The sequence below is a fragment of the Pseudopodoces humilis genome, chromosome 18 (assembly GCF_049639895.1).
Source record: "Pseudopodoces humilis isolate 2021_Gansu_Grassland_sample_001 chromosome 18, ASM4963989v1, whole genome shotgun sequence".
Taxonomy (NCBI): domain Eukaryota; kingdom Metazoa; phylum Chordata; class Aves; order Passeriformes; family Paridae; genus Pseudopodoces; species Pseudopodoces humilis.
In genome coordinates, this window is record NC_142217.1 from 4671769 (window position 1) to 4694453 (window position 22685).

At 56.7% G+C, this 22685-nt stretch overlaps 2 protein-coding genes across 2 annotated transcripts; both read right to left on the reverse strand.

The window, feature by feature from the left end:
* Window positions 1-1949: 1949 nt before the first annotated feature.
* Window positions 1950-4806, reverse strand: MRPL28 (mitochondrial ribosomal protein L28). The gene is made up of 5 exons (XM_005522848.2): window positions 4462-4806; window positions 4223-4375; window positions 3453-3587; window positions 2762-2848; window positions 1950-2350 (listed from the first exon to the last, which is right to left on the reverse strand). Exons 1-5 carry the CDS (start codon window positions 4747-4749, stop codon window positions 2267-2269), a joined length of 747 nt encoding a protein of 248 aa, XP_005522905.1. The 5' UTR covers window positions 4750-4806; the 3' UTR covers window positions 1950-2266.
* A 157-nt stretch (window positions 4807-4963) lies between these two features.
* Window positions 4964-22405, reverse strand: PGAP6 (post-GPI attachment to proteins 6). The gene is made up of 13 exons (XM_005522849.3): window positions 22290-22405; window positions 18111-18288; window positions 16413-16620; window positions 16201-16334; window positions 15573-15838; window positions 14100-14419; window positions 13309-13402; window positions 12624-12747; window positions 11848-11984; window positions 9803-9981; window positions 8881-9027; window positions 8404-8520; window positions 4964-7949 (listed from the first exon to the last, which is right to left on the reverse strand). Exons 1-13 carry the CDS (start codon window positions 22384-22386, stop codon window positions 7653-7655), a joined length of 2298 nt encoding a protein of 765 aa, XP_005522906.2. The 5' UTR covers window positions 22387-22405; the 3' UTR covers window positions 4964-7652.
* Window positions 22406-22685: the final 280 nt, after the last annotated feature.

Consider the following 22685-nt stretch of genomic DNA (forward strand, 5'->3'; position numbering starts at 1 on the left):
CCTCCTCAAGGTAACCTGGCTGGGGGGTTTGTAGCCCAAAGTACCCCAAATGCTGCACAGGGGCTCCTTCCCCACCTAGAGACATTTGCTGCTGTGCCCAGCAGCCCTGTGTGCCCCAACTCTGCTTCCCCTGAGGCTGCAGCACCTCAGTCCACAGTTTGCAGCTTCCCTCAAGGCAGCAGAGTAATCCATGAGAGTACATCTCTGGGCCACATCCAACAGGGCTGTAAGGAAAGGAGCAAGAGGAAGGGTCATCTGCAGAGGCAGGATGACAGAAAGTCAGAATTCACCACATCCCAATAGATTTCCCCAGAGAACCTCCTGCAGTTTCAGCTGTGCTCATGCAGTGCCCCTCTTAGAACCCTGACCCCCAGCAGGACAGGAGCTCTCCCCCAAAAGCTCCTGCTGCCCCTTGTCACCCACCAAGCCCTCCCAGATCCTGCAGATGCCCAGTGAGCAGCTATGGAGAGCAGTCAGGGTCCAGGCTGGGCGGTTCCAGCCGTGGGAGGACACCCAAGCAGAGCCTCAGCTCCACAGAACCAAAACCCCCTGGCCCTGGGACAGAGCAGCAGCTGCTCATTGTCCCCTCAGCCACTTCCAGCAGCTCCCGAGGAGCTCTGAGGCACCCGGGGACCCCTGCAGGGCTGGGCAGGATCCAGGCAGGCGCCGGCCGGGCTCGGGAGGCCGGGCACGTTCCAGAGCTGTGCAGGGGGGCCAGGACAGAGCCAGGGGCTGAAGCTTTGCTGGGAGCTGCATTAAAATGCATGAGCTGCGCTGGCCCTAATGATGAGCAGAGCTGTCAAACAAGGAGCTTGTCCCAGCTAATTATCTCTAACGAGGGCAGAGTGTCAGGGTCCCCGAGGAGCTGGGCAGCAGCTTCCCACTCAGCTCAGTTGCAGCAGAGAGAGAAGATAACCAAATGTCATTGTGCTGGCCTAGCTGCACGATCATTAATTAGGCAAATATGACCTTCTGTGCCAGTTTGCTCTTGAGAACCTGGACTTGCTGGGGATGGAACACACAGGCAGGCTGGAAACATCCCAGCTTCTGCCACCCAGCCTGTTCCCCCTGTGCCCCTGCAAGAACAGCACAGCCCTGTCAGCCAGCCCCACCAGCCTGTGCCAGGCTCCTCTGCAGGCTCAAATACCCCTCACGAGAAATCCAGACCCTTCTCTGTCCTAAAGAGCAGCAGAGAAGTCTGGTTTTCATGAAATGCTGCTGTTTAGATCCCACTCAACTCTACCACCTCTCTCACCCAGCCCCCAGCACGGCCCTGCCGAGGCTCTGTGCTCACCCAGTGTCTGCTTCTGCACCACTTCTCCCCAAACCTTCAGGGCACTGGCAATCTCCACTCCCCCATGGTCCTTCTCCATTCCAGTGCAGAGGGGCTGAGCCACATCCTGTTCTACAAGCCCAGTTTCTCTCTCATCAGTCCTGTGGCTCACAAACCAAGGCAGGGCACTAGCCCTGATATGCCGGAGAGGGGGGAGCCCAAGACAGGGGTAAGGCAGTGTCTCTTCCAGGAGCAAAGAATGATCCAGAGAGATGACCCACACAACGTTCAGCCTGCAGGCTCTGTGCTTGTCCCTCACCTCAGAGCTGAGGGGAAAGGGCAGAGGCTGATTTTGATCCACCCAGAAACTCACTGTGCCACCACAAAGCTTCCAGACAACACCGGGGATTCCCAGTGCTGTTCATCAGCCTGTAATTATGGCAAGTGCTTTGCAGTCCCTTGTTGCCAGACAGCAGCAAAGACCTCAACACCCAATTCAACTCCATTTTTACCAACATACAAGAAACAGGGCTGTAACCCAGGGGGTAGTGAGCTGTGCTGGGGAGCTCAGCCCCACCTGAGGGATTTGGGGTCACACTTTAGGGGCTGGTTGAAGCTGGGGTTTGATCTAAGTTGTGTCTCACAGTCCCTGGTAACAACACACTCACAAGATAAGTATCAGAGAGAAGTTTACTGCTATTAATACCAAAATGTGTATTTCCTATCACAGGGGGGCTCTCAACAGCAGCCAACTGCTTGCACAGGCAGGAGATTGACAGTGAGTCAGTCTGACAAGAACTCTCAGAGCCACAGCATAGAAACTCTTTCCTCAGCCCACAGGAACAGGTCCTCACTGAATTTAGGCTGTCATGACACTTCAGGAGTGTGGTTTTCATGTGGCCCCTTCCCCACCAGTGTGGTTCAGGCAGCAGAGCCCCTGAACCCCAGTGCTTTGTCTGCAGCAGGGATTTTGCTCCCAAGGTTTCTCTCCTTCTACTGCTTCTGCACTGCCTGTTGCTGTTCTTTCAGCTGGCTGACAAGCTCTTCAGCATACACCTTGAAGAGAGGGACAGGATCCTGCAACAAAGCAGAGGATAAACCACATGAAAAGAGTGAGCCTGAGCAGCAGCAAGGGGAAGTGCAGTGGGGAGCCCAGGGACTGCTGGCAGCTGAAACCAGAGGAAGATGAGACTGGGTTTTTATTCTGGGGCTGAACAAGGCAACCTGTTGTGCCACAGCTGCTGCTCAGCTCTGTAACCCTCCCTCAGAGAGGGCAGGAACCTGTGTGGGGCATTCAGCAGCTCCCCCAGTTCTGAGAGCAGATGAGAATCATCAGTAGCTCCCCAAGAATCCTTTCATTTCCTTTCCTTCCCTCCTCACGTTGCCTGCCACCAGTGTGTACTGGAGCACGTGGGTGAACACACCCCATGACGAAGGTGAACGTGCAGCCACAACACCTCAGTGCTGAGCACTGCCTCAGGAACTCACCTGTTTTTCCAGGAGCCTCTGTTTTTCTATTGCTTCTTCCAAACTCAAACCAACCCATTCAGCTTCCTCTTCTGGGATCACAAATTCCTAATTCATTAGGAATAATAAATATTATTAGGAATAATAATAAAAGGAGAAGGTAGCACAGTCTTTGCAGGTGGCCAAGATGCAAATCCTCTCTATGCCCAGGACACAAATGTGATCAACTGGAAACATTTCTATGGGCAAATCTTAGAGCCCTGTTCCCTGATTTCTAACAACCAAGGTCCCCTTCTCTTCTCTCCTTTCTTTTCAGCAAGGGTCCTGCTCTCTGGACAGCTGTGTCTGCTCCTGCAATTCTTTTATGCAGTTCTGGGGCTGTTTCTCAGCACAACTCCATGGACTCTGGGTGCTGGTTTTGTTTCCATCCTGGCAACCACCACCAGCTGCACAAAACTGAACATGGGCACTCTGGGCTCCTCCCTCCAGGGGTAGCACAAATTCTTACTGTTTTCTACTGCAGACTCTCACTGACCTCAATCACAGCAAAAATATTGCTTTTTGTGTCCCTAAATGATGAGTACAAAAATTAGGAGCCTGCAGAGATGATGTTTATATTTTCTTGTCCCTCAGCACAAGAGCACCAACACCAGTGACAGGTAACCATCCAAGCAGTGAACACCAGGACAGGGACTGCAGGCCAGGAACCCACCTTGTACTTGTCATAGATGGCCTCTCTCCTGGCTGGATCATCGGGATGCAGCTTGGGATCCCGCCGGGCCAGGCGCAGCAGCATCGTCCGCTTCAAATCCATCCCGAGCTTGGAGCACAAGTCAACTCTGGGAGTCTGCAGAAAGGGAGCCTGGAGTTAGGCTGCACCAAGGGACCAGCAGCCAGGGAACACAGGAGTCTCCCAGCACACTGACAGCTTATCCACACACAGCAGAGGCTCTCAAAACACTTCTTGTGAAAGGGGAAAGATCTGTTGGATTTGTTCTGGAGACAGGTCTGAGTTTCAATATCAAGGGCACCAGTCAAGAGGGTATTAAAGGCTGGAGCATTAGACCTGTGCTAAAACATTAACAGTAACAGTTGTTCAGGCTGGAGGAGAGGACATTGAGGGCAGAGCTCAGCGGGGGCTGCAGCTCCTCCCGAGGGGCAGCTCCGGCTGGAGCTGGGCCAGGGCAGGCTCAGGCTGGAGATCAGAGAAAGGTTCTTCCCCCAGAGGTGCTGTTACTGCCCAGGGAATGGGCACAGCCCTGAGGCTGCCAGAGCTCCAGGAGTGTTTGGACACTGCTCAGGCACAGGGTGGGGTTGTTTGGTGTCTGTGCAGGGCCAGAGGTTGGACTGGATGATCCCTGTGGGTCTGTTCCAACTTGGGATTTTCTGTACCAGAATTCTGGGGCTCCCGGCCCGCCAGCCCATGGGTGAGGGCAGCGTGGGCACAGCCGCGCCTGGCCGGAGCCCCGGCGGGTGCGGTACCTTGAGGATGTAGAAGTCGAAGCCGAAGGCGGCGTCGATGAGGTCGAGCGTGCGCATGGTGACGGTGATGGTCAGCGTGGCGTCCAGGATCTCGCTGTAGAACTGCCGCTTGAGCAGCTGCGGCTTCCACGTCTTGGGCAGCCTGGTGGAGAGCTGGGCACGGCGCGGCCGTCAGGGGCTGTCCCGGGGGGAGGCCCCGCTGCCACCGGCCCGGGCTCGGGGAAGGCCGCGGCGCTCACCTTGTCGTTCCGCGCGTAGCGGAAGCCGCGGATCCATCCCTCGCCGCCCCAGAGCCCCTCGTCGGCGGCGGGCGGGAAGTACACGGGCACCGGCACGTCCTGCACGCGCTCGCGCTCCCCGGTGCGCGGGTTCCGCCGGTAGCGCAGGCCGTGCGGTTCCCAGTGCACGGGGGTGGGCGGCGTGTCGTCCTGCAGCGAGGCCAGGTAGTGCTGCGGCAGCCGGGCGCAGATGCCCTCCCGCATCCGCATGGCGGCCCAGAGGCGCGGCGGGAAGCGGTGCAGCGGCATCGCCCCGGCCCCGCGCCCCCCGGTCCGGCCCGCTCCGGGCCCCGCCGCCGCTTCCGCCCCGCGCGGCCGCTAACGGAGCCGCAGCCGCCGCTCATTGGCTGGCGCCGGCGGAGCACGACGGTGGCCGGGAGGGGCCGCGCCGCATCCCCAACAAGCACGGAAGGCGCTGGAGCGCGGTCCCGGCTCCGCCCGGCGGGGCCCAGACCGGAGCGGGGATGGGCAGGGACGGAACCGCTGCAGTTCCACCTCAATGGACTCGGGGGAACGGCTGGAGCTGGGCCCGGCCAGGCTTAGGCTGGAGATCAGGGAAAGGTTCTTCCCCCAGAGGTGCTGGCACTGCCCAGGCTCCCCAGGAATGGGCACAGCCCCGAGGCTGCCAGAGCTCCAGGGATACCCAGGGATGCCCAGGGATGCCCAGGATGGGGTTGCTGGAGTGGATTTTCCTTGTGGGTCCCTTCCCACTGAGGACATTCACTCATCCTGTGCGGAAGAACTTCACACGGAGGGTGGCAGAGCCCTGGAACAGCTGCCCAGGGAAGGATCTCCCTCTCTGGGGACATCCCAAACGCCACCCGGACACGCTCCTGTGTCACCTGCTCCAGGTGGCCCTGCCTTGGGCAAGGGGAGTGGATGAGATGAGGTCCCTTCAAGCCCTGTGCTTGTTTGACTGCATCCACCAGGCGTCTGCCCGCAAATACCGTCACCTTTATTAAATTATAAAACCGTAAGCTTTAAAATTTACCGTATAAAATAATCACAGGTATTAACAGCAAAGAAAAAAAATAACCTTTTTTTTTTCCCTCCCCAGACACAGGAATTTGCTCAGATTTTACCCAAAATAATTAACCCTCCCTCCTGCCAGCACCAAGGCCAGGTCAGCAGGGAGGGGGTAAAGCAAAAATTAACAATCAAACACAAAATAAACAATCACGTTCGCGGGATTTCTTGCCCCAAAGCTTCTCCTGCTTCCAGCATGGAAATCCCTGAAGGGAAAGGCCAGATGAGGAATTATTGCTTTCTATGATAACCAGCAATACCCGGCCACATCAGTGGCATCAGGTCACACTGGTGGCACCTGGGTCACACTAGCAGTACCCAGGTCACACTGGGGGCATCTGGGCCACCCTGGTGGCACCCAGGTCACACTGGCAGCAGTCAAGTCACACTGGTGGCACCTGAGTCACACCAGCAGCACCTGGGTCACACTGGAAGCACTCAGGTCACGTCAGCAGTACCCAGGTTACAGTGGCACCCAAGTCACACTGGCAACAGTCAGGTCACACTGATGTCACCCAGGTGACACTGATGCCACCCAGGTCACACTGGCAGCACCCAGACCAGTCTGGTGGCACCCAGGTGGCCCGGCATGGACGGCACGGCTGTGAAGGAGCGGCGGTCGCCTGCCATGGTGCTGTGGCCTCAGCACCGCTGTGCAAACTGAGACAGGGGAAAAAAAAGTGCCTAAAAGTGATAAAAGTTTGAGGAAGCCCTGAGGGCCCCATGTCCCCCTTCCTGCCATGCTGCCCTGGATGGCAGCAGCACAAGGAAACGCAGGGGACACGGGTGAGGGGGGGATGACACTGCTGGCTGTGGACAAGTGTCCTTCACTTGTCTTGAGCCTGCTTAAAAAGGGGGACTTTGCAGAGGGATAAAGTGCAGAGCTGAGCTGGGTGCTCCTCAAAGCAAAGAAAGAACCCCGAGGAGGCAAATCCTTCATTAAAAGCTCTTTCCTCCCCAAAGCCACCTGAGGAGGGGCTCCCAGCAGCACCACCAGGCTGACACAGCTGGAACGACGTAGTTGAGCCCTTATCTGTACGAGAAGGATGGGCAAAGACAACTTCCCTGCTTGCCAAGTTCTGCCCTTGCTTTCCACGTGGCCTAGAGTAAGGCTAAGGTGAGAGCTGCTGCAAAGGAGACCTTGGCCACCTGGGGAGCCCCTGGTGATGCTCCTGGCTGGGCTGGGACCCTGCAGCACATCCAGGCTCCGAGGCACAGCAGGCTGGAGGAGCAGCTCAGGCACCACCCTGAATCACATGCCCCAGAGAGAGCCCTGCCCGTGCCGAACCCCCCAAAAGGAGGAAAACGCTGAATACCTGAACACCATCAGCCTGGCTCCTTCCAGAGCTGAAGTGAAGCTCAGTCTGAACCCTGCACTGCTGTGGATGCTGTGGATGCTCTCACATCTGTGAGATGCTGCTGCTGCCTCTGGCATGTCCCCACGTGGGGATTTTCACATTCCTGCCAGGTCTGATCCTGAACCCAGGGCCCAAGTCCCAGCCCCATTCTTTCCCCACAGAATCAGGACCAGGTAAGAGCAGCAGCACCTGTTTCAGAGGGAGAGAGGCTCCAGACCCCCAAGGAGATGGCAGCCAAGGGCCCAGCACATGTTGGGGTCAGTTCCCTCTCTCCCCATCAGCACCAAGGGCACCTGGCAGCATTTGCTCTCCAGATCAGAAGAAACGTGTTCTTCTCTTGGGTTCAAGCACTGACTGCAGGATGGCAGGGGAGGTCCCTGTCCCACACCCACCTCTACCAGGACGGGGTGCAGAGAAGAGCCCAGCAGCCAAAGCCTTGGCTCCAGCTCTGTGGGCTAAGCCCAAGCCTCATGGATGCAGCAGTGGGGGAAGAAGGGTTGGCGATTTCCCCCAGGGCTATGGGGAGGTGGGGGACAAGCTATTCCTTGATCTTGAGTCATGAAGAGCCTGCCCAACCCCAGGAGAAAAGCAGAGCTGGCCTCAAACTTGCCTCCACAAGACCAGCCCAAACCATCTTCATCTTTAAACCCTGTCCACGCTGCGCCCTCGTGTCCAGGGAACGAGCACGTGAGAGGACTGACGACACACGAGGGGCAGCCACGGCCAAAAGCAGCTTCCCCATCCCTCCACCCCTGTGACCAGGACAGGTCAGGTCACAGCATAGAGCTCCTCACGGTCGTTCTGGCAGATCTGATAGCGACACGTGAGCTTCTGGGACCAGGCCCAGGGCTTCTTATGCTTGTCCCGAGGAGGGAGCAGGAAAGCGACACTGCAAGCCACCAGCACGTGCCAGATGCTGTGGGTGTAGTAATAGTTCTCATTGGTTTCCATGAAAGCGTACACTGAGATGGCAATGAAAGCCAAGGTGATCCCTGGGAGGAGGTAGAAAACCCAGCGCTTCCACGAGGAGGGGTAGCAGTGCCTGCGCTTTGCTCCGTGGTGAACCTGCGGGGGTCAGAGCACACGGGGGTTTAGCAGAGGCTGGGGCAGGGGGGAAACAGACCCCAAAGCATCTGCCAACCTCCCAGAGGGTCCTTGCTGTCCCTGAGGAATTAGGAATTCAGCCCCCCTGCTGCTTGGGCCCATCTCTGCTGTGCAAAAGCCCCCCAAGAGCTGTGGCACCAGAGCCCAGCACAGAAGGTACAGCTCCTGCCCAGGGCCAAGCCACAGCCCATGTTGTGGGACAGCACTGCAGCTCCAGGTCTGAGACCCAGAACCAGGGGATTTCTCAGCTACTGCAGGGCTGGGAGGTGAATCCCTTGCCCTGCCCCCTCCACCAGGGTGTTTCAGGGTTTCAAGCCATGCCTGTGGATAGGCTGGAGCCTCGGATCTGCTCTACCAGCACCATTCCCCATGGGGAGCAAAGGGCAGCAGGTCCAGCCTGGCTGCCCTCACTTACCCACGCTGTAACCATGATGACGAGGGCGAAGAGGCAGGGACCCATCATGTTCCACACCCCTCTGCGGTCCAGCTGCAGGGACATGGCAATTAACAGGGTCCCCAAGATGAAAAGCACCTGCAAAAGAGACACCACCGCTACTGTCAGGAGCTCATCTGTCAAGAGAGTACAGCCAGACATGCCAGAGGCAAGGAGAACCTCTTCTGGTTACCCAGCTCGGCATCCATGCAAGAGTCAGGGACAACACCTTCAAGAAGGAGAAACCACAGAACCCATGAACCTTTACCCCAAATCTCAGGGGAAATCTTCAGGCCCAGCCCCTACGAGCACACAAACCAACCAAACTGCTGGGACAAAACAAGCCAGGGTGACAAACGGGCTCTGTCACCCAGCTGTGTCATTACAACACAGCGGTGAGAGGGCTCAGCGTGGCCACTCGTGGTCTGGCTGGGCCACGCGGGGACACCTGACACTCACGTATTTCAGGATCTTCTTCAGGCGGGCCATGCACAGGATGGTGACCCAGATGGACACCACGGAGCCCAGGAAGTCGCAGTACTGCAGGGTGTCATAGTCCATGATGCACATCACAGCCACGCCCGGCTGGTCACACGCGTGGTAGAACTGCAGACGGGACAAAAGCAAAGGTCAGCATCACCCAGCAGCACCACATGGCTCTGTGGGAAGGGGAGGCAGCAGAAGGCTCAGCCCACAGACAGGATCCCTCCTGCAGTGGCTCCAGGAAGCTCCACCAAACCACTGTGGCATGGAAAGCAGGCGAGAGCAGGCACCCTGCATGTCCCAGCAGCTCTGAAAGGGCAGGACATAGCGCTGGGGCGAGTCCAGAGGAGGGACATGGACTTGATAAGGGGACTGAAGCACCTGCTCTATGAAGACAGGCTGGGAAAGTTGGGGCTGTTCAGCCTGGAGAAGAGAAGGTTGCATGGAGAACTCATAGCACCTTCCAGCATTTGAAAGGGGGCTGCAGGGAAGATGGAAAGGGATTCTTCTCAGGAACTGGAGTGATGGGACATGGACTAATGGGTACAAATTGAAAGAGGGGAAATTTAGGTTAGATATCAGGGAGAAATGCTTTACTGTGAGCATGGTGAGACACTGAAACAGGGAGGTTGTTGATGCCCAGCCCTGGAAGTATTCACAGCCAGGTTGGATAAGGCCTCGAGCAACCAGGTCTAGTGGGAGGTGTCCCTGTCCACGGAACGAGGTGATTTTTAAGGTCCATCCCAATCCCTTAACATTCTTGGATGGAGGTGCTTGTCCAGTGATCCCAGAAGCTCCTTGTGGAGCTCCAGGATGGGCTGCTCCACCAAGGACTTCATTCTGGTGCAGCATTCCCAGAGCTCAGGGGGAGGTGTCAGGGGACACAGGCAGGCCCTACCGTGGAGAAGAACATGGTGTAGGTGTAGACAGAGGCCTCCACCAGGTAGTAGCGATAGACAGCGACTGCAATGGCAGGCAGGAACATGAGGTTGCTCAGGGTGAGCAGGAGCGTGGCCAAGTTCTGTGTGCCCACGGTCTGAGCCTTGGTGTCATCTGTGCAGCTCCAGCCGCCCCAGCCTGCAGACAGAGAGGCTTCTGTGAATCTCAAAGGCCCTGCCTCGTCCTCCCACAGCAACCAGCAGGAGCCTGGGATGCCTGAGAAGGAGCAATCCCACACCCAGACTGTCCCTGAGCCTCTTTTCCATCAGCCTCATGCTCCTGCTCCTCAGGGTGGTCTCATTACTCGTCACACACTCTGCTGTGGGAAGCTGGGGAACCCCAGCACAGCCCTGTGGCTGCCCTGAGGACATTCCCCAGGTTGTCCCCATGTAGCAGAGGCCATCCTCCATCCAGACTGGTACTGTCCAACCCTGCAGTAACTCAACACACATGCTACTTGCTGCAGGAACATCAAGCACTCAAGGTTCAGATGCTTCATGTGGTGGTGGAAGTTGGGTACAAGATCCCTACAGATCCCAGGAATCAGGTGGAGAACAATTCCCAGCACTGAGGAAGCCACTGGGCTCCCCTCCTAGAAGCTGTCATAGCAGGGCAGACCCAAAACCAGGTCAAGCTGCTCTGGACCTTTACCAGCTGACTTTTGAAGATCTCCAAGGATGGAGACCTGGAACCTGTGAAAAAAAAAACAGCTCTGAAGGGGGAAAAAATGTGTCTTCTTCAATTTAGGTGGAAATTTCCTTGCTGCATCCAATGTCTGTGGCCTCTTGCCCTTTCCCTTTGCTCACCCTGGCTCCAGGGTCCCTGTAACCGCTATGGGCAGCAGAAAGTGTGGTTGGTCCCACCCCAGCTCATCTTCCACAGGCTGAACAAATCCACTGCCTCAGCCCATGCTGACATCCAGGGCTGCACAGGAGCCTGGGAGTGAAAATTTCCTATAGGACAGTGCATGACACGAAACACAACTCTCACCCTCTGAGTGGATACCAAGGACTGAACTGAGGCAATCTCTACAAGCACAAATCTGCCTCTTCTTTTTTTTTAATTATTTAAATTATTTAAATTAAAGATTAGGATGCTTATGCCCTCCTTTTGGAAAAAGGAGGTCAGCCACAGGGCAGCCGGGGTATGTGCAGGCACTCCATGGTCAAGAAGCAGAGTTAACGGTAGCATCCATCCCATTCCAGAGTCACTGGAACCCACAGCAGCAGCTCTGCCCCGTGTTCTGGCTCCCTGCCAGGCAGGGCCCAGGGAACCTTCTGTCCCTGCTTTATTTCTGGGTCACCAACATGCCGATGGGGCATTTTGCTCGGAGTGATTCAGCGGAAAGCTGTCCTCAGCCCGATTCCCCAGTTCCCTTAAGGTGCTGTGTGCTTCCCAGAACCTGGCAGCCTTCGGGGAAATTGGGATGCTGCTCTCCATCTCGCTCCTCACCCATCATCAGCACTGCAGCAGGGAGGTCCTGGCTCGGGCGCAGAGCAGCAGGGAACCACATTTTGCCTTGTCCTTCTGCTGAGAACAGGTGCACAGACCCACCCAAGCACAGCAGAGCTCATCTTCTCTACACCACAGACTTCCCAGGCCATTAAGATAATTAGGAGCTGACACAGATATTCCTCCTCCAGGGGCACCTCTGAGTCTGAGGCTCTTGGCAGGAGGCACACAGGGACCGCAGCCCGGCCTCATCGCATCTTGTACCAGGAACCTACACAACAAACCTCCCTGACAGGCATGGGCTCTGACACAGGCATTTTCAGGCACCCTGATCTCTCTGGGGATGCTCAGAAGCATTTCTCCAAGCCCTGGGGGACTCCAAGCTGTACTTATCCCAATTCCCCATCTCCCCTGGGTGCTTCCCAGAACCTTGCTTCCCCAGGTACTGCCATCCAGGGCAGACCCCAGGCTCCCCCAACTCAAACACCACCACTTTAAATGGTGCTGTCCCCTGGGGGAGGATGGCAAAGCTTCCCAGGAGGAGGCACTCACCAGCCTTGCAGCTGCAGCCAGCATAGAGGTAGCCGTGTCTGCGCAGGAGGCTGCACTGCCCGTAGGGCCCGCAGTCGTTGAAGCAGGGGGTGAGGTACGCGAACACCGTCACTTTGGCTTCGGCACTGGTACATTCCCTGCAAGGACAGCATGTCCTCTCGGTGCCACAGCCCTTGGGACAGCCCTGTGCCCTGCTCCCAATGGCTAGGCCATGCTCCAGCATGCAAGCTCCCCGGTATTTTGGGATCTATTCCATCCCTCCCAAGAGCCAGGAGCAGAGTCTGCTCCCTCACCACCTGGGCTGCCAAACTGACAGGTGGGTGTCAGCTCTCCCCAGACCCCATGGCAGACCCCAGTGCCCAGGACTGTCCTCAGGACCAGCGTCACCAGTGCTGTTTTGCATCATGCACCTGGCTCCTTACACAGGAAACCAGCAGGAATTCAGGCATAGCTGCCTGCACCTTAGAGACCTCCCAGAAGGGTAACAGCAGCATTATTTCCCAAATTATCACCTCCAAATCCACCTGGGGACGGTCACCTAGGCAGGCTCTGCCATCTGCAGTCTGTGTGAGCTGTGCCAGCTCAGCCCCAGACAAGCTGCTTGGGTGCTCACAAGGGAGCAAGAGAGCAGGGCCACCCACCTCCCTGTCCCTCTGCACCACCATTCAGCTGCCACCAGGTGAGAGGAGCCCACAGCCCAGACAGGAGGATGGGGGTCAGGGTTGCTCACACAAGCCAAGGGCAGTGGGGTATAGCAGGATGACATCCAGACTCACCCCTGTCCCTTGGGGCAGAGGAGCTGCAGGGACAGGAACCAGTCATCTGTCTGTGGGTACAGGACAATCAGCATTGCTTCTGCAGAGGACGTGCTCACGCTCAGAGGGTAGCCCTGGGAAAAAGCTGGAAGGAAAGAGGGTGCTGTGATGTGCCAGGGCTTGAGGAGAAGGGCCCACAGCAATCCCAGGAATCAGCTGCCTCCTGTGGCTCCTTGCTCCCATGCTCAGGAGGCACCAGGGGCATGGAGAGTACCCCTGCTCTCCAAGAGCCTTTTTCTTGAGATCTCAATTTTTAATTTCATCTCAGTTCCTGGCACATACCTGGGCAGCACAAGGCACCTGGAACAGCCTGTTGTCTTGGCTGGTCCTCCAGAGCACAGCTTAGTGCTTTGCACACCAGCAGTACCTTCACCATCCCCAAACCCCCTGCCAACAAGGCTGGAAGAGCCCCAGCTGGTAACCAGACCTTCCTTTGGTGGAGGCTCTCTCGTGGTGCCAAGACCACCACGTGCACCCCAGCACCCTGAGAATGTGCCAGCACAAAGACCTCATGAGGGTTTGTGCAAAAATCAGTTTCTTAGGGACACCCCATGAAATCCTGAGGCAGTTAACAGCTGGCCAGGTCTAAAAGCAGAGCCCTGAGATGACACAGCTGAGCTGATGGCAGTGCCAGCACCTCTCCTACCTGTGCTGCAGTTGCGTGTGGCGTTGAGGGACAGCACTGGTGAAGCAGCACTCACGCAGGCTGCCACGGTGGCATTGGCCAGGCTCACGGATGTCTGTGCAAACAGAGCAGTGTCTCACGTTAGGGCACCCCGATGCCATCCCCCTGCACCATTCCTCTCCCACAGTGCCCATGGGACAATAAATCCTTCGGGTCAAGTCACCCATCAACTGAGGTTTCTGTTCCACTGGACCTTGTGCTACCACTGTGTTGTGTCATGGCTGAGAGGCAAGAGACCCTCGTGGGGGACCCTGCCAGGGGAACTGCCCCAAAGCTGGGATACCCAAACATCATTTCAGCACCAGCACGGTGGAGATGCAAGTCAGAGTCTGCAGGACATCAAGGCTGAGCCCTGGTCCAGCCCTCAAGATGTTTCATGGAATTTCAGGGGGCTGATTTTGGTGGTGGTGGCAGTGAAGGAGCCTGGGCATCAGTGACTTGGACAGGAACATCCCTGGGCTCCCCTGCTCAGCCTCCTCTCCTGGTGGCAAGGTGCCAGGCTCCCATGGAGAAGATGGCATTGCAGCTGCTTTCCATTTTGTCTCCTCTGCGTCACTGCCGCCACATGCCGCAGGCTGTGGCATTTGAATTGGAGCTGGCAGGTGGGACACGCTGGAAGCAGCTAAAAAAGGCTCAGAGTATTTTGTAACAACAAAAAGAGAAATAGTCCCACTGGTACCTACAACCTCTGGAGTACACAGGAGCAGGGAGGAGCCCTGCCAAGGGGACACGACCCCGTCCATCCTGCGCACCTTGTTGAGCAGCAGATTGACCACGAGGGATCCCCCACTGTCCATGCCTGTGTTCAGGTTGAGCAGGAGGAGGCTGGGGGAGAGGGAGCTCACGGGCACGCTGGGGCCGTTCAAGAGCCGGTAGCGCACGGACACCACGTCCAGGTCCTCCCTCACGACGGGCTGGCTCTGCAGGCAGGAGCTCCGCTGGCCAGACACGTTGTGTGGAGCCCCTCCTGCAGCTGGAGCAGAGCTGCCTGCTGCTCCTGCTCTGGCACCAGCCTGGCTCTGGTTTAGGCTGATGAAGTTAAGGAAGGAACTGGTGCTTCCCGGTCTGCAAACTAGAGCGAAAAAGGAGAGGAATCAGCACAGCCAGCTCTAGCACCTCCTAGCACCTCACCCAGGCAGGGCCCCAGCAGATCCAGCGCTCCAAGGAACAGCACAAGCTGGGGGGGTTCAGGTGGTTCACACTCTGCATGAACTGTCCCTGAGGAGCCACCTCTGCAGGAGGAGCATCCAAAAGCTGGGATGCTGCTGGGAGCCAGACAGTGGCACAGTGGGTGGAAGCACCCTGGAGCTGCAGGGAAAGGGGGAACAGAAGAAGGGATAACACAGCACCATCAGGGTGCCCAGGGAGTGCTCACTCACCAGCAGCAGAGCTCAGCACCCAGCTGTCCCACAGCCACAGGCTGCACAAAAGTCCCTCCAGCTCTTTGTTTTGTGCGGAAGCAAAGCTGAGCAGGAGGGACAAGCCAACCCAGTGGAGCACAGGCCATCACACTGCAGCAGATGGAGCTGAATGGGACACCTGGAGTCCCACTGCTGCAGACTGCCCATTGCTCCCAGAGACCCCAGTGCTACCCTCTAACACCTCTGCTGTCAGTGCCAGGTCTTCCAGCACAAAGGATGAGTCTCTGCTTCGAAGTGGACATGGCAGAACCCCCAGCAGAAGAAAACTTTAAAAATGTACCTAGGTGGTGAGCTTCCAGCAGTCAAACAGGGGTTATGGTCATGTAATAGGTGCAAACGTGCCTATCACAGCCACAAGGACCTTGTGACCACCTGAGCCACACGGTGCCACTGGAAATGGTTAACATCTCCTTACTACAACCCCAGACATTTCCCCAAGTTAACCTCTGTGAGGTGGTTTCCTGCCTGTAGTCTGCTCTTGGCCAATTAGTAATCAACACAGCCTTAGCCTGGTGTACCACAGAAAACTATTTTCCCCACCAAAATTTAAGCCAGCTGCTGCTTCCCAGCCTTTAGTAAAACAACACTGAACTTTTCAGGTGTTTCCAAACAGGCAGCTCTAGCAAAAGCCTCTCTGGGGTGAACACTGGAGTTTTCAATTTTGTCCCCAAAGCAAAAATTAGGGCATCCAAGAGGAGGCAACCAGCATGATGGGGAGCATAAGCCACCACAGCCAGGCACCCAAAGGAGGGACACAGCTTACACAGAGCTCCCTCTGGTCCTTCCCAGAACATTGAATCCCACCTGTGAAGGAAGCCAGCATCTCCACCGACACGCTGGCATTGGCAGTGCCGAGACTCTCCACCACGATCTGCAGCCACTTCTCCCAGGGGGGCGAATCCAGGGCCAGGCTGCAGTTGATGCTCCCTGTGCAGGTGAGGCTCCTCTGGAAGGACTGGGGCAGGGTGATGGAGCCCAGCAGCACCCGCACGGTGCAGGCTCTCTGCTCGCTGGTGACGCAGCTGCTCAGCTGGAACCGCATCCCTGCGGCGTGTTTGGGAACGAAGACCCTGCGCGGGGAGGGAGCAGCAGTTTGCAGAGCTTACACTCTCAATACCAGCCCAGGCCCCCAGGGCTTTGTGACAAGAGCTAGACAGCCCTGGTTGGTGCTGTGAAAATCCTTCCCAAGGCAAACATCTGGAAGAGCTAAAATTCCTGCAGTTGAACCTATGGCCACCTGGGAAGAGTCGTAGAAGGGTGCTCGTGTGCTCCCCGTGCAGATCCTGCCACTGCTGCAGGGAGCTCAGCAACAGGCTCAGAGTCCCCCCAGCTCCAGCCCCACATGGGAACAACGCTGGCTTCCCCATGGCAGCTCGTGTGGGAAATCCCACCCCGCCATGCCCTCAGTTGCCCACCCGCTGCTCCCACTCACTTGACATGCAGTGGCTTAGCAGGCGAGAGAACGGTGTGTGGCATGGGGACACCAGGCTCCAGGACAGGCATATCAGTGAGTCTGAGCACAAACATATCTGCCTGGAACATATAGGGGCATGGAGTGGAGAAACCCTGCAGGAGGGGAGAGCACAGGGGTCAGCTGTGGTTGTGATGAGACACCCGGGGCAGGGCTCTGGGCAGGACCCTCACCTTCACCTCGATCCTGCCCGCAGCCTGGGGCAGGTGGGCAGCGATGAACCAGTCCCCAGAGGCAGGGGTGGTGACGTTCACAAAGGTGGTGTTTTGCACAGCACTGCTCAAGGTGATGCTGATGTTGTAGGAGGGACGGACGGTGGCGTTGGCAGGAAAGCGAGTGCCCAGCGGGTTAATGACGGGAGGGGCTCCGTGGCGAAAGTGCCTGCCAGAGAAAGCACAGTGAGAGCAAACTCAGGGATCTGCAGGCACTGGCAAGATAAACTGGGATACAAACTGGCCTGGAAAGGGAGCAGGCTGGAAAACCCCACATTCTCAGGTGGAGTCATCATTTTCATGTGGTGAGGATTGGCTGCTATTAGCTTATCTGGGATTTATTTAGAGATTGGTTTAACTTGGCAGCTTTTTAAGATTTACATGGTTCCATCAAGCCTGGAAGCAAATTTCCAACACTTGCTAAGGCCAAGCCCCACCCACAGACTACTGCTTTATAACCATCAGCAAATTCCCCAAATAGGGAAAATCTTCCACAAAGAACTTTAATTTTCTAGCTAAGATCTGCATCTTCCCATTTCCTCTTCTAAGAAAGGCAAACAGACAGACTGGAAAGTCACTTTCCAAGGAAGACCCATATTACAGACTTCAGTACAGCAGTACTTCTTCTTTCCAGATAAGCATTTGAAGTAGCAGGAACACACACAGCTGAGGAACGTGGGAGATATTTATTCAGTCAATTTGGCATTTAATTTGATTGCTTTTGGACTGCACTGCAACAGGTCCAGCAAGCAGACATGACAGGTGATACGTTATTACCCCTTGGAGCTTATCTGGTTAGCCATCACTTCCTGGATTATTGTTTAGCTGCTGCCTTGTCCCTCATGTCCCCAGACTGCTGGAAACCTTTCTGGGAAGCAGAAAGCAGGAAGATCATCAGTGCCAGGCAGCTCAGGAAGAACTAAGAGTGCCAGTCTCCCCCGGACACACCAGGGAAGCACAAGCCAAGCAGCTTCAGTCACTCCCAGATCTCTGTGGAATGGATGCCAGAGACCCATGTGACTCCATGGGCACAACTTGCTGAGGAAGCTCGGTGTCCTCCAAAGATAAAGCTCAAAATCTGGCAACTTTTGGACCTCAAATCCTTCAACAAGTCAAGGACTGATTTAAGCAGCATTTCTTTCACTGACAGTGAGACATGGGCAATCTTCTTATGCTCCTGTATCCACACAACATCACTGGCATCTCCTATCTCTGTTCCGTGCTCGGCCACCCCCTGCACAAAGTGCCCCCAAATCTCCTCAGTCCTTTCTGCACTGGGCAGTTTGCCCATCCCCAACCAGTTTGGGTCTGCTCAAGTCCCTCGTAGTCCTGCCACATCCTTTGGCACCATGTGCAGGTTCTGCCAGGCCAGGAACACCTCTGAGCAGCACATCTGCCTTGCTGTGAAGCTCTCTCCACTGTCCTAGGGGATCTCTTGGACACCACACCTAAGAGGCAGCCCCAGATCAACTGGTAACATGAACACAAAACACTCCTACAGGTTTAAAAACAGATTCTGTCCTGCTACATGAAGAAACTCCAGCTCCTGCAGCTGAGGAACTGCCCAGCCTCCACAATCAACCAGCCCCAGCCACGAGTGACAAGGACAAGGGGACAAGAAGCCCACAAGGACAAGCCCTGGCACGGGGACATACATACACAGTGATCTCCATGCTGGTGCACTCGGGGCCTTTCCCCCGGGATGCCTGCAGGAGCCAGCGTAGCAGCACGGTGTCTTCTGGCACGTGGAAGTGGAAGAGCTTGGCATTCCCATACCAGCTGTAGAAGGACAGCTTCTGTGCGCTCTGGGAGAAGTACTCGGAGACATACAGGGAGTCTGGAAGGGAGAGAGCACAGCAGTTGGTGGGGGAGCTGCTGGGGGCAGGCTGAAGGGCTTTATCCACCCACAGAAGCACACAGGAGACTAAATGCTTCTTGGAAAAGTGCACTTTGTGTCCCTGATTTCTCATTCCAGTCCCATTAGATATGTGGTGATCCATGCACCTCCAGCCAGAACCACCCACATGCCTGCTATAAAACCATCACCCTGAACCAGAGAGCACTAACAGATGCCTAAACTACACTCTGAGAAACGTGCCATGAAGATAAGAGATCACCAGAGACTCCAAGGAGGAGGAAAAGGTGAGGAGGAAAGGTTGATGGCAGAAGGAAAGGTGATGGAATAGGCAGCAGGAAGCCCTGGGGCACAGCCAGAGCAGATGGGCGCAGGCAGCACAGGGGTGTCCCGTGTCCTGGCAGCAGTTTGTGGTGCCAAGACGTAAAAGCTCTGCCCTTCTGCTGAGCATGTGGGCTGATGTTTCACATGGGCAGAGAGTGAAAGGACAGGGGGGATGATTTTAAACTAAAACAGGGGGGGTTTGGATTGGATTAGAAGTTAGGGGGAAATCCTTCCCTGTGAGGGTGGGGAGGCAAGCGCTGTCAAGAGGAGCTGTGGCTGCCCCATCCCTGGAAGTGTTCAAGGCCAGGTTGGACAGAGTTTGGAGCAACCTGGGATAGTGGAAGGTGTCTCTGCCCATAAGATGATCTTTAAAGGCCCCTTCCAAGCCAAAGCATTCTGTGATTATCCATTTACCCAGCTCAGGACACAGGCACTGTCCTCCTGTGACACAGGGCACAATGAAAATTCATGTGCTGCAAATGTAACTCTTTCAGACATACCTTCTAAAGCCTAATGATTTTCCCAGCTGGAAGAAAGGCTGCTGGGGTAGTGAGAACAGCCCCAGGGTAGGCTGAAAGGGCATGCAAGAGGACAATAGCTACTCAAAGTGCCATCAGGACAAACTAGATCCTCCATCCCTCTGCCCAGCTGTGCACCTACAGACCACCCCCAGCAAAATTAAACATTACCCAAACCAGCCAGACTGCAGCTCAGGGCTGGAAAAGAGGCATCACACCAGCTGAGAAAGGTATAAACTGCACAGAGACAGCAGAGCCAAGGGCATCCAAAACCAAGGTTCGTAACTCTCAGCAAGAGGGTGGAAGCTTATGTCTTCATGTGTCTGTGGAGTGCTTCCTGATGCTCCTTTCCTACTTTGGAATCCCCAGAGTGGGGAGAAACACATTTCAGAGACAGGTTCCTCTTTTCTGTTGTAGAATAGCAGCGAGGGTGAGTTAACTTGCTTTCCCTCAAAGCTGCACAGGGCTGTGCTGGACAAACAGAGGACCCAACTGTGTGTAAGAAGGACAGCAAAGAAAGAGGAAAACAATCCTCAGGCAGGACCAGATCCTTGGGACGTACTTCCTGCCGGGAGGAATCTAATCCTAGCAGGAACTACGATTCATGCCCCAAAGGAGGACACTCGCCAGCCTGCACCCATGGCACTGCAAGGAGACAGGAACAGTAATCATGGGTTTAACTCCTTGGCAAGTCACCAAGCCAAAGCCTGCGGGCATCCTGCAAGCCCAGCAGGGAAAGGAGGAAACAGGAGAGCGAGAAATACCAGCCACACAAGGCAGCTGGAGGATTTGCTCCTGGAGGAAGAGTGCGGCTGCCTGACCCTGCCGCAGGGGCTGCCACGGGGGCCAGCCAAGGGAGCACCTTCTTCACGGAGTCAGGAAAGGCCAGAGGGAAAAGTGAGCCTTGAGCAGCCAAGAGACCACAGCCCCTGGGCAGAGCTGTCCCACTGCAGTCCCCACGCCGGGGTCACACTGATCTCCAGGCCAGCAAGGAGCAGAGACCACAAAAGGGGCTTTTCAAACCAATGCTCCATGGCTGAAACGCCAGCACAGCGCGTGGGTGCTGTGGACAAGAGCTGGCTGTGATCCCTGCAAGCCCAGGGACATTTCCCACACCGGGGCTATGGAAAGGAGCAGGCTTCCATCAGTGGTGCCTGCACCCCCAGCACACTCCACACGCACTGGCACACTCGTTTCTGGCAGCCCACAGAGACATTTGGGCACAGGATGAGGGTAGGGAGGGACACAAAGCGAGATTAGAGCTGGGAGAGCCCCGGTCCTTCTCCATGCAGCAGGTCCCATCAGACAACCTACAACCTGCCCCAACCCCACCAGCTGTCAGCCACGGCCACCACCCATCCTGCACGTCCTCACGGAGTCAAAGCTCCCTCTGTGTGGGTTTGGGGGAGGAGAAGGCAGGCCAAGTGCAAAATTAAGAACTCCAGCAATCAGCAGTGCTCTTTATTAAGGACTGGTCAATTATGTGGTGTGAGCCCAAGAGCATTACCAGGTCAGAGCAGGCAGACCTGCCCTGCCCACGCACTGCCTGTCACCAGGTAAGCACCAGCTGGGGCTGTGGACGAAGTCCACAGACAAACAGCTTCTTGTGGTGACAAGGGCTGAGCTCCTGCTCACAGGCTGTGCTGGGCACCCAGAGCTGCTCCAGCAATCTGTTATGTGACTCTCTCCACCCAGGCTGACAAGGAAATTCCACAGATAAACGGAACAGCAGCACAGAAAAGCCTGAAAGACAGGTCACTGCAGCTGAAGCGTGTGCTCTGGCAGCCCATTTGCATCAAGAGAGAGTTCTCTGGCATGTGCTGTGCTCTGTTTGTGTCTGTCCCCATCTATTCAGTCTGCTCAACACCAGCATGGCAACACCTGGAAAGTCCCACTTGACTGTTCTGGGATGTGAAACAAGCTTTAAACTGAGCAAGAGACCCGTCCAGTGGATGCTGTTTTCCATCCCCTTCCATACAGATTTTGCATAAGCAGATTTCAAACGTATTGTGCAAAAACCAGAAGCGTTTTAAGACAAGGAACAGAATGCAGTAGAATCCCCGATGCACAGAGGAGACACATTATTTCAATTTCAGAGTAAAGAGTCACCTGCTACAGCTTGGGTTTGTTTGTCCAAAGATGATCTCATGGTAGTTTTAGGAAATAATACTTTGACTGTGGGTTTCACAGGGCGCCCCATCAAAGGGATGAAGCCCTCATTTCAAAGCAGACACTGTCTAAAGCTAGAGTGTTGATGAGCCTGACTCAAGAAAAGACGGGGCTATGTTTGCAGGATGTTTTCCTACTTAAAACGTAACAGAAATCCTGTTCCTTCATCCCAGGTCTAAAATCCACTTACAAATGTTGTGGAACACGGACCCCCCTCGCTCCCCTGGGGAGCAGCTGATCTTTTCCAGCGCCCAGATATGACCGTACCGAGGTATTCCCTCCAGAGGCATTCCCACAGCCGGCGGGACGGCGCCGGGACAAAGGCAGCACCACACCTGAGGCTCAGGGGAGCTCTCCAGGGCTGGAACCCAGCGAGCAGGATGCCAGAGCAGGGTGGGCCTGGGGCACGGGGCCATCTCAGCCGCGGCTCCCCGAGAACCTCACGCTCTGCGGACTGTGAGGAAGCGACAGCCGGCATCAACAGGACAACCCCGGGCAGGACGAGCCGACCTCCGGGACGGGGCGAGCAGGTGAACAACCTCACCTGCCCAAACCTCTCCACCGCCACAGCAGCTCCGGAGGAGGGGGCGCGATCCCCGCGGGACCCCAGAGCCAGCGCTCTCCCAAAGCCCCGCTCCCATCCATCCGTCCGCATGCACTGCAAGTAAAGTAGCCCGAAAAGAAGGCAAACCCAAGGAAAACAAGCGCTGCGAACACAGAAGAACCCTCTGCGAGTGGCCTGACCTCCCACTGCTCTGCAGGGCCGGCACAAGCGCTGCTCCCCGGGGATGCTCGAGAGCCCCCGGCTCCCTCGGGAAAGCACCGAGCCACCCCAAAGTCACCGCAGATCCACCCCGACAGCAGCTCCGACACCCGGGGCGGCTCCCGGGGCTCCCCTCAACATCACCCTCCGCTTTCCCCCCGCCGCCTCAGCCCCCCGAGCCCCCGCGGATCGCCCTCAGCGGCACTCACCGGGGCCGGTGCGGTTGGCACGGCCGGCGGGCAGCGCCAGGAGCTGCAGCAGCAGCAGCCGCAGCCGCGGCAGGGCCGGCCCGGCTGCCCCCGCCATGGCCGCCCCCCGCTGCCCCCGGCCCCCCGCCCCCCCCCCACCGCCGCCGCCGCCGCCGCCGCTTCCGCCGCCCGCCCCGCCCCGGCCCGGCCCGGCCCGGCCCCCGGCCCGCCCCCCGCGGCACCGGCACCACCGGGAGGCACCAACCGGGCCGCAGCTGGCAGCTGAGCCGCCTCGCAGCGTCCCGGGCACGGGGCAGGGGGTGCTCCCGGCTGCGCTGCTCGGCGCCGTGGAGGCCGAGGAAGGCGGTGTTTGACATGGGTTTCACCTGAAATCGCAAATATTCTCATGCCTCGGTC